The 12,003-nt window shown below is 36.0% G+C and overlaps 1 protein-coding gene across 3 annotated transcripts in view; it reads left to right on the forward strand.

Annotated features, from left to right (window-relative positions):
• The first annotated feature begins 6 nt into the window (after positions 1–6).
• Positions 7–12,003, forward strand: part of Ncam2 (neural cell adhesion molecule 2) — a 310,960-nt gene continuing 298,963 nt past the window's right edge. For 2 of the 3 annotated variants that reach the window (XM_013031022.1, XM_013031024.1), the window contains exon 1: positions 7–183. In XM_013031022.1, coding sequence (XP_012886476.1) covers positions 129–183 — 55 coding nt within the window. In that variant the 5' untranslated portion in view covers positions 7–128. The remainder of the gene's footprint in view (positions 184–12,003) is intronic. The other variant, XM_013031023.1, reaches the window with a different exon arrangement.

Below are 12,003 nucleotides of genomic sequence, written 5' to 3' on the forward strand. Positions count from 1 at the left end.
GCGGGCGGCTGGGGCACCCCGGGCGCGGCGTGGGGCGAGCGGGAGCGGCCGTGGCTGCAGCGGAAGGTTCTCTCTCCAGGGCTGGACTTAATAACTTTGGAACTGTCCACCAGTGTCACGTCCTGAACATGAGCCTCCTCCTCTCCTTCTACCTGCTCGGGTTGCTTGTCAGTAGCGGGCAAGGTAGGAGTGCGGTGCTTCGTGGCATGTACTCTCCCTCCTTCCCTCCTACCCCCCCTTCCTTCCACCCCACCCGGGAAGGCACGCGGGGAACACCGAGGGGAGCGCAGAATTAAAGGCCAGCCAACTAAAGTTCCTGCTAATTGTGCATGGGATTCCCGTGATTGTGGCTCTTGGATTCAGTGGCCCCCTAACATTGGAGATGTATTATGCATTTCAGTATTGTCGTCGTATGTCAGGTTGAGACCCTTCGGGGGGAAAGAGAGAGAGAAATGAAGACTTGGGGGTGGGAGTGTATGTGCACATCAGTAAAGCGGCAGATGGAGGCAAACTGCTTTTTTTTCTTTTTCCTGAGATGTTGCTGTTTTTCTTCTTCTTTTTTTCCCCCTGTCCTCTGATTTTTTTTTCCTGATGAGATCTATGGGATGAGTGTGTTGCTGTGTATTAATAGTTAAATATCTGCGGTTGTGGAAGGGAAGGGAGCGATGGTATTTTACAGAAGCAGCCAAAACTATCAAGGCTCCATTCGTTTGTGGAACGTCTCTCTGGTGTGCAAGAAATTCATTTCTTAAGAGACTGGTGGGCATTTTTCCCCTTTCCTTTTTTTTTCCCCTTTCCTTTTTTTTTTTTTTTAAAGACCAGTTCCTGCCTAGGAAGTGAATAATGATGGCTCATTGATGTTGGAAAGTAAAAAGAGGCCATAGATGTGTGTGTGTGTGTGTGTGTGTGTGAGAGAGAGAGAGAGAGAGAGAGAGAGAGAGAGAGAGAGAGAGAGAGATGAAAAAGCAATGCATAAAACTAGAAATGTGTTGCAGTCATTCATTTTGACCCTCTACTCTCTTGTGAATACAGCGAAAAAAAAATTTAAAAAAATAACAGAAGATTCTCATTGCACCTGTAAGGGGTTTTGGAGGTGGTTGTGGAGAATTGGTAGGAGCTTATCTATTAGGAAAAATAAATAAATAATAAAAGAAACCTAGTCAATTAACACAAGGGACAATTTCTGGAAGCCAGCTTTACTGATCTGTATAGAGATCTGTGTTAATTTATCTTACTTGTTTCAACAGTATGCATTCACATAAATATATTTACAAGAATTAGAAGCATTCTCAACTGTCCAGACAAGTTTGGACATTTAATTGGGTAGACAAATGTTAAAAATCGTCCATGGGTTGAAAGTTTTGGAAGGTTAAGAAAACAACAGCAATTTTGTGGTGTACAGTAATTGCTGAGGTTATATTATTTGTGTGACATGAGATTACTTGGAAATAAAATAATAAATGGCAAGATAAGTTTAAAATATCTTCACTATATCCAAATTCTAAGCACTTTTAGCCTCTTTTCTGTTGCTCATGTGGTCCAGCAGGGGGTGGTAGAACTCCATTTTAATCCCAGTATTGGTTGTTACTGCTCTTGTAGTCTTTCTATCATTCTTCAGCAGGGCTTGACATTTTCGATGTAATGCCTTCCTATTTCTCCCCCTCTCCTCCCCAAAGCTATACTGTTAGCAGCTGATAAAAAGCAATTGGTTAGGAATGCAAACGCTGGGATAAAACTATAGTTTGTAAAGTGTCTTAGTACGCAGCTGCTCCTTTCCCTGTACAAATAGTGTGCAGTATTTCAGTCTTAGACAAATTACAGAGATGCTCATTTCAAGATAACACCCACCTAATCCATTCATTCCATCAGTTTCAGAGAAAAATTATCCTCTACTTTTCCCCATATAGATGGGCTTCTCTCATTATTGGAGAGCTGTTGATCGTGTTTAACTGTTCATATGTGATGCATGAGGGCATTTGTGAAAAAGCAAGAAACAGATTGTGAACATTGCACCTAGAAAACAACTGCAATTAAATAAGTAGAGCCAGTGTGGGGAAATATAGGAGCACACAAGGAAGCCAGTTTCTGCAGATTGGTATTACATTGTGAGCACTTTGGAGAAAAAGAATGTCTCAGTTGTGGTGTCTGTACATATATCATTGCAGATGCTAAGTGTGTTTGAATTTGGGGACAGAAGGGGAATATGAGAACGTTTAAATGCCTGGATTTAAGCTGTACATGCAAAGATACAGGATTGGGGTCTAGATATGTAATATGTATCAGATATATTGTGATTCAGCTGATTTGTAATCAGAATACACAGGGGTTATAGGAAGAGCTCTGAAACGGAAACATGACTGCAGGGGAGCCCATATTGACGCTAATGAAGCAGGCTGGAAGAAGAGCATCCCTGGAAAAATCTCTATCCACAGTTCCAAATGTGTGGCCCTCACAGAGCCATCGATACATATCAGAAGCACGGAGCTTCTGTCACAATGGGCATGCATTACATCTATGACATGTGTGCTAATGAATGAAGTCAGGGATGCTCAGAAATCTGTGCCCTCATCCCAGAGTCCAGTTTCTCCTTGCTAGGGTTTTGTTCCCTAATTAAGGATGCAGCAGTGAGTATCAGACACACCACTGGGAGCTGTTTGGAAAAATAAAATAAAATAAAAGACCCTACTGTAACTCAGGATTTTGTTTCTTCTTTTGTAAATGGGGCCATAGAGAAGCCTCCAGTCAGTGATCCCTGGGCTTGCCTCGGAAATACGAAAACCCCAGCTTGCTGATTTATGTTTCCAACAATATACTTGCAGGGGATTTTATGAAGCGTGATTGAAGCTATTGCTGTGGAAAGTGGTGAGCAGTTAGACTGGGGAAGGGCAGCGATGATGTATTCCCTTTTAAGTAGTGAAACCGTTTTGGAACCTTGGTAGTTGAAAAGAAGAAATGACAGAAGCGAGAGACTTAAGTGGATACCCATAACATAATTAGCTAACGAGATCTAATAGTTCTTCTTGTAACTTTCAACACAGCATTATTGTTCCCCTCTAGGGAGAGGTTTTTTTTTTAATTGAAGTTAAAATGCTCCTTTAAAAGCTTCATGTCTCCACTGTAAGATTAATATCTAATGAAGTGTGATCATCAAGTTTGATTTTGAGTTGTTGATGAAAAGGGGATTGTATAATTCTAGAACTTCTGCCATTATTTTTGCTTCACATTCAAAACCTGATCACAGCCTCTCTGGTCATAAATCTCTCAAGTGGTAACTTGAGCCTTGGATTAACAGTGCATTTGCTATGTAGGTATGGGGTGTTTTCCTGAAACTGATCCAATGTTTGAAATCATTTTATTGTTTAAAAAAATACTGAAGTGTGATGAATGAATATCGAGTACTGATGATTAACATAGGAAAAGTACAAGCATTATCCTAGTAAAACTGAATAGTGTTCTTGATCTCACTTTCAATATGGTTTTAGCACACATAGCCCCCATTTACTTCAGCCAGAATCATTAGATGAAGAACGTAGTGAACTGCCCAGTTAATGAGTTAAACCAATCTGCTTGCAGTTACAATTCTTTCTGAGGAAGTAGCAGGAAGTCATTGTTCATTAGAGAAATGTAACTTAAAAACAGCTCTGCTGTGTGAATGCTACCATCAAGTTTAAAAGAAAGGGCTCACCAAAAGTCATCTTCAAGTACAGCTTCTCGCATAGCCTTTCTCTGTCTGCTGCCATTCTTGGGACAAACTTTCTATTGGATCAACTACATATTCATTTTCACTTAAAGGAAGTAGGTTAAAATACAACCCCTTCTTTTTTTGTTAACGAAGAACCCAGAGGATTTTCTCCCCTGCTTTCTGTCAAAGGATTTAAGCAGATCATTTTCTCACTTTCATTTCTTATGTTGAATCTGAGCCCACAGAGAAAGAAGAGAAATTTTGAGTTCTGTATGTCAGATGAGGATTTTGTTTTCCAATGACACAGGGGGCTAATGTTCTCCCTGCGGTAATATCTACCAGGCAAGCAATTAATAGAACAAAAGCACTTCATTCAGTACTCCAAGAAAGTCAAACGTCATATAATTTTGTAAAGACAATGGCACTCTTTCCAAAATAGAGAGGTGGTTTGTAATAAGACAGACAAATGAGCTGCAGAGATTGAGGCTAGTGACTAAGCTGTACAGGGTAATTTGTTTTTGCCTTTCCTTGTTTGGAGGCAGTGATAATAGAAAGAGGATCACCATTCAAAAGGCTTTAGAACTAGTCATGCTGCTTTTTGGCTTTTGACATTTGGGAAATCATTTTAACTTATCTGTTTTCAGGGTCATCTCTCAAGGCAATGAACTTCTGAGAACATGAAGAAAAGTGCTCAATAAGTGAAGAACAAGTCTCATGTTTGTGTGTGTGTGTGTGTGTGTGTGTGTGTTCTAAATCCCAAATTGCATTCATTTCTAAGTATTGGTGTATTATGCAAGATTAATTTAGCAATGGTAACAGTCTTTTAAGGGAATGCCATACATAGCTTTTCAACCTTTATTGACGGACAGAAATTCTAATTCCTTCTAAGCTTTATATTTATTCAATTACATTGAGGATAGGGCTATATAAAAGTTTATAAATTAGTTTTAGCATCCTTAATTGCATGCTAGGAGAACACATATAATAGAACAGGTGTTTTCTGGGTTTTATCAAGGCAATAGTCCTGCACTTTATGATGGAATAATCCTTAATCATTCAACAAATAGAAGTACTTCTGTATATCACCTTTAAAAACATATATTAGACCTACCAGCTATTTTCAATAAAACAGCACAAATCCCAACGAGCTTCCAATGCATTTCTCAGTTTCACATGATCACTTATGCTATCAATCCATCAGCTACCTATAGTCATTTTAGTAAGCCATGTAATGACACAGACCAACTTAAATTTAAATAATTAAGAAGCATGACAGAGAATATAAGCAGAGCAATCAAATGATAAGAGTATGCAGAATTTCAAGTTGATTGATGAGAGTTTTTTTGGCTTCATTTTGTTCATTAAAAACAAACAAACAAAAACTAACAAGGAAAATACAAGAGGAACATTTCATGTGTAATCGTAAGACCAGTACTGCCATCTTTCTCTTGACCTTGAAGCAGCAAAAGGTGATTTTAGAACAACCCTTTACTTATTAGAAAGTTTGACATAAAAATGTGTAATTCATTGACCTTGGTGTTCAGCCATGAGGAATGATGATAGATATGTATAGGTACCTTGCAAATTGTTAGCTCTACTATGTTAGGTGGTGCTCACATATTTTAGGGCACAGAGAAAATTCATCTATTCTTTAATATCTCTGTTAGTCAAGTTGTAATCATCATAAAATCTTTTATAAGTAGAAAAATATCGAGGGGGCAACATTTGTCTAATTTATTTATAAGCAGAGTAATTTATGATTTACTGACTTACATAGTATTAGTTACATTCTCCCAGACACTTTATTAAGCACCAATGCTAAAACAGTTGCATATGTTGTATAAGGAACAATTTTAGGGGGTGCCATCTAGAGTCCCAGTGAGAGATCACACATTTGTGTTCACACTTAGCCAGCAAGTGTCGTTACAAAGTCTTTAGGGATGGAATGCGCTTTTGTATCATTAATTCGTTCTAAGGGCTAGTTTTAGGCACCACACTGATTAAAATGGAAACCCAATTAGGGCCATGATAAATATCCCATTCAAAATTAAAGTCATTACAAACTAGAGCTCTGGCTGTACATAAGACTATACCTTCTTAATTCAGTACAAAACTTGACACTTGGCATAGATTTAAAAATCTAATAGACCTTAAGATCAAAGTAACATGTTTAAATTTTGTGCCAATTTGACAGTTAATAAATTAACTGACATTTTCAAAGTCTTACAGTAAATCTAATATCAGCACTTTGTACTGTACCCGATTCAGGGCCTTTATTCAAAGTGAGTTCAATCGGTTTATAACTTTATTGTCATCAAGAATCAAGGGATTATTTCACATAACAACTAGGTGACATTATTATAAATTGTGCTACTTCATCTAATCCATTGCTTAATGGTTGTATTTGTTTTCCCATGGAATTTTTAGTACTTTTCATGAAATACCTTCATAATGATGGAATTACTTTTTCTTTTGTCTTGTGTTTTTAGATGGGAAGTATTTTTGATGTGACTACTGCTATTATATACCATCCTGTGTGTTTTACTTGTACTGTATCATATTTCTACCCTCATTTAATTCTCAATAAAATATTCACTTATAAAACAGAATTGAAGGATTATTAACTTCGTTTTATGCATGAAGAAATTAGGTTACCAAGAAAATATCTGATATGCTTATTTCAATCTTAGTGATATTTTGGAAATAGTAGATTTTCTTGTACTTCTACTTCAATCTGTAGTTGTTTTTGGTTTTTATTTGATCAGTTGAGGGGCTTGGTCTCTGGGTCTGGGTGCTGTCCTTCAGCTCTTCAGCTCAAGGACAGCGCTCTACAACTTGAGCCACACTGTAATTTCTGGTTTTCTGAGTGGTTATTGGAGATAAGAGTCTCATGGACTTTCCTGTCCAGGCTGGCTTTGAACCATGATCCTCAGATCTGCCTACTGAATAGCTAGGATTACAGATGTAAGCCACTGGTCTCCAGCTTAATGTGTAGTATTTAATGTATTTAACATTTTTAAAAATTTGCCTATATTTGTTGAGTTGTTTCATAGAATGTTACATTGAAAGCTGAGAGGACAACTAAAATATCAAAAGCTAAATGAGATGTGATTATTAAAATCTCCATCAAAATGTTGCATATTGGTATAAAAGTTAATAGAATTAATAAATTATTAAGTGGACTAAGTGTGTGCTTAGGAATTATGTACCCATAATTAAGATTTGTGGGCAGGCTGAGTTCTAAATGTCCTACAACAAACTACCTTAGCATTCTCCCTTTCCGCAGGATAACAGTGAGGATTTGAACCATAGACCCATCCAAATCTCAACTCTTCTCTTGTTAATTATGTCTTTAAATAGTTTTACAAAGGAGTTGCCATTTAACAAAGTTTATAATACAATGCATCTTAATCAGTGTCACCCATTCAACATTCTTCAACATCTCTCCTAACCCACCCTTCCCTTTTCTTAAATGTATAGTATATAAATTAACTCTTGGCTGTATTTTCCTCCCTTCTCCCTTTCATTTGTCTATCCAGCTCCCTTTGCCCTGCCCCTCCTTCTTGCAAGTAGCCATTTCCTGGTGCTTATTTTGTTGGGCTTTGAATTTGTTTTTCTAAAGAAATGTATTATTTGTGTTCTCCCTAGAGTCTATCATATTTTAGTTAATACATTTGACAAAAGTTCAACTCTTTATCAGGAGACAGATTAAGTGGTAGTACAAAGTCTTGAGGAATGAGTTGCTCTTTTGTATTACCAAAACATGGTAAGGGCTGGATTTAGCAACCAGAATACTTAGATTGGACCCATGATGGGATAGAGGACTCCCCAAATATCAACTACAAAGTAAAAATCAATGCTAACTAAATCATTATCGTTCTTAAGAATAGACCATCATAATTCAGGAGACCAATTTCTACTGACTAAAGCAGAGAGATTTGAAATGTGACAAGAATACGTAGAAAAAATGAATGAAGAAGAAAGTTGAAAAGGTAAGCTAACTGTAGACAAAGAGGATAGATACAGGGGAAGGCAATAAAGTCCAATGAATTCTGCTTATTTTGAACTGGACTGGCTAGGTAAATTTTTGGACCCAATGTGGAATAAAGTTGGGGGTTAGAGGCAGAATATCTTGAAGACTTATTTAAGAATGACTGGTGTAAAGCTCTAGGAAGCAATGTTGGCACAGGACAAGAATATAATTGAATTTGATTTCTTATTTATTTTATTTTTTTGGGTCCGGTCGTGGGGCTTGAACTCTGGGCCTGGGCGCTGTCCCTCAGCTCTTCAGCTCAAGGCTAGTGCTCTACCACTTGAGCCACAGCGCCACTTCTGGCTTTTTTTATTTTTGCTTATGTGGTGCTGGGGAATTGAACCCATGGCCTCATGTATGCAAGGCAAGCGCTCAACCACTGAGCCACCTTCCCAGCCCCTGAATTTGATTTCTGTATAAGAATACCTCTCATGTGTAAGATAGATCCAAAAGTCATGAAAAGTATTGAGTAGATGTGAAACATATTCCTTGAAAAAATTAAATGGGTATTAGTAACATTAAATTTGGAAAATTGTTAGAAAATTAGTATTAAAATATTAATCTTACTTGACAGAAAGTGATATTTTAGTGGAAATGAAGTAGAAAAATCCATTCATTTGTGGCATTTAAACATATGTTTAAGTAGTTGTACAAAGGAGTTGAACAAAACAATTTACTAGTACAGTATCTTGATCATTGTCATACCTTTGACATTTTCACCTATCCCCCAACCTACCCTTTCCTTCACTCCTCTTAATTTTGTAGGGTATACATTGAATTCTTGACTACATTCTCATCTTCATCTATCATTTTCCTTTTGATCCAAGTCCATCTCTTTCAAGTACTCTCATCTTGGTTTTTATTTTGTTTAACTTTGCCTTTCTAAGGAGTTACACAACTTATTTTCCCTTGAATCTATTATATTTCATTTAATATATTTGTATATACTTGTATACCACCCAACATATTTATTTATACATGTATAAGCTAAATCTAACTGAAATAGAAGGGGAAACATGCATCCTTTTTCTCTCTGAGCCTGACTTACTTTACTTAACATATTTTTTCCTGATCTTTCTATATCTTTACAAATAGTACAGTATCATTCCTCAAGTGGTTGAATAAAATTCCATTGTGTATATATACCATATTTTCTTGATCCATTAATTGATTGAGGAGTATCTAGGTTGATCCATACCAGCAATGAACATGTTCTGATGGCTTTACTGTATCCTGTTTTTATAACTTTTGGATAAATCCACAGGAGTAGACTAGATGGATGGTAGGGTAACAAGTTTTTAATTATATGTTGAGTTGTCAGTATCCAGAGGACTGATAATACTATCAGTAATAAATTTAGAAAAGAGAATTGTTCATTTTTATTATTTTTAGAATAATTTTTTATCTATTATATATTTTTGTCTCATTCTTGAATCATCATATTTAATTTAAGGAATGTTTTCCGTAAGTCTGAAATTTAGAGTAAAATCTATTTTAATTATATATTCTTCATTTGAAATTTTCTGCACTTGCTCTATTGTACTATATTGTATTATTATTTTCTGGTAGATTAGATTAGAACAAATCAAAGCATCAATATAAAATAAATTTTAAGGAACTACTAAGAAGGTTAAACATGACCAAATATTATAGTGTATGGAAATGCCACAGTGAAGTCTATCAATCTGTACGATTAATATGATCTAGTGATTATAATTTTTAAAATTAAACTAATGCACAATTATAATTTAAAAAGTTAAATAATCCAAATAAAAAATTGATGCTTCGCATACAGAATTGAAAATGTGTCTACTTGTATTCAAGGGAAAAGGAAGGAAATAATATTTTGAGCACCTGTTTAATGCCATAGTCAATGGCGAGCATTTTCATGCAACATCTCATTAAATGTCCAGTCACATTTTTATAGCTTTTTCTGAGAAACATAATTCGTAGCAGAATCCATTAAGTATGTTCAAGATATATTTTATCCCTTTCTACTATAGTGTTTATTTCTTTGAGACATCTTACCTTTATACCATTGGTAAGTAGTGGAATGTGTAACTTGATGTAAGCATTCTGTCTTGCACCATTTTTTAAATTTCGTTATTATTATTATTTTTTGGGTCCGGTCGTGGGGTCTGAACTCTGGGTCTGGGTGCTGTCCTTCAGCTCTTCAGCTCAAGGCTAGCGCTCTACCACTTGAGCCACAGCGCCACTTCCGGCTTTTTTTTCTTTTTGCTTATGTGGTGCTGAGGAATCGAACCCAGGGCCTCTGGCTTGCAAGGCAAGCACTCTACCACTGAGCCACCTTCCCAGCCCAAATTTCATTATTTTTTATGTGATCAAGTGTTAGTTGTCTCCCAATTACATGGGAAGCTGTAGCACCGCATGAAGACATTGAAAGTATGAAAAATCACCTCAATTGCCTTTCTTTAAGAAAAGCATTCCTTTGTTTGTGGATTTAAGAGCATTCTGGTTTCCATTCAAAGATATGTCTTACAAGGTGAAATTGTAGCAGAAGAAGATGGAAGTCATTTTTTCCTGAGTGAACTGCTTGTTTATTGACTTTGTCATATTATATTCTAAGAGTTTCACAACAGACTGTAGAATTTATGTTAAAGTGTGTGACCTTCAAGTTTTGCGTTTGGGAGAAAGAGATATAAAAGCTGGATACAAAAACAAAACTTAACTTTGTCCATAACGTAATAACCAGTATTGTTGCTTTTGTTAGTTCCTTATTACAAATTTCTGAAAGTTTCATTTTATTATTTCTTTTTTTTAAGTATTTTTATTGCATGTTAACACACTAGAGTTTTCCAAGGTTGCCAATGGATTGTTATGACTCTATGTTTATGTATGTACTTGCAAAATGAGCTGATGTGCTGTACTTGAGATGTACATTAAAGCACGACTAGTCACCTTCATGTGCAGAAAAGCACAATTGGAACATGTAAGTATTAAGGAGATAGCTTGTGAACTTAAAAAAAACATTGCTACTATAACATGTCCATTTTTAACAATAACAAGCTTTTACTTTTCATTGATGGTTCTATTTATCTCTGGTTATTTTCCGAAAGTAACAACAAATGTATTGCCTGAGCTGAGATTTGCATCTATTCATACTATTTCATAATGTAATTGGGATTTACCATTTTTCTTTGTAGTACTGGAATTTGATCTCAGCGCCATGAGCTTGCAAACAATGTTATTGTTTGACCATTATCTTGATAGTTACATAGTGTTACCAAACTAGACCAGAGATAAATGATCAAGTCTGGTGGAATATGACTGTAATCCCAGTATTTGGGAGACAGAGATGGATGGATTGCAAACTCCAGTTTATTTACACAATTTTGTTCTCCCTGCCTTATTACTTGTCATTATGCCTGACAGATACACTTGTACCATTTCCTTGATTTCCCAACCCTTGCTTTTTGAGATTATAGCCTGCGATTTTTACACATTTAGTGAATTTCTTTGCCTGGGAAATGCCATTATGTTTCTTTGTGATTTTACATGAGCATCCTATCACTGAAGATGTACTTAATACTTGCTACAAATAGGAATTAATTATATTATTACTACATTGTTAAAGATTACAGAATACTTGAATTCAGCTTGTCAGATACACTCTGCATTGACTCTCCCTGTCATCATCACAAAAGTAAGAAAGCCTTAGCAGTTTGGTTTCCCTCAAATATAATGAACTTGATTAGAGAATTTGTTGTAAATTGAAATGTGTATTCATGGGATATATATGTGCCGAAGAAATATCTAAATAGAACCTGGAACAAGGAATCTAAACTGGCAGATTACTTAAAAATATATTTGTCCCTAATTTTGGATAAACACTTGTCTTATTGTAGTATGTTATGTGGTTTGCTGGGTATTTATTTAAAATGTTTTGCTCTGCTTTATCTCCTGTTGTCACTGTTTTTGATTTTGGTACCCTGTGTCTTTTATATACGTTTATCTGATTTGGGGTAGAGAAGGGGAACCACAATATGGTGAGACAAAGGACAAAGGTGAACCAAGGCAACAGTGATACTCACAAGACTTTGAGCTTTGCAACTTGGGGGGTAGAGAGTCAGTGGGGGGAGTGAGAGAAAGTGGGAGAAAAATGAGAGAGCATTAACAATGTTCAACAAGAATTGTACTCATTTCCTTACATATGTAACTATAACCCCTACATACATCACCTTGACAATAAAAATAAATTAAGAAAATAATTTTTTTTAAAGTTTTGTTCATATATGTACCGTGACTATGGTAAACCATCAAAATATAA

This window comes from Dipodomys ordii, unplaced genomic scaffold (genome assembly GCF_000151885.1).
Source record: "Dipodomys ordii isolate 6190 unplaced genomic scaffold, Dord_2.0 Scaffold136, whole genome shotgun sequence".
In the NCBI taxonomy this organism is placed as follows: Eukaryota; Metazoa; Chordata; class Mammalia; order Rodentia; family Heteromyidae; genus Dipodomys; species Dipodomys ordii.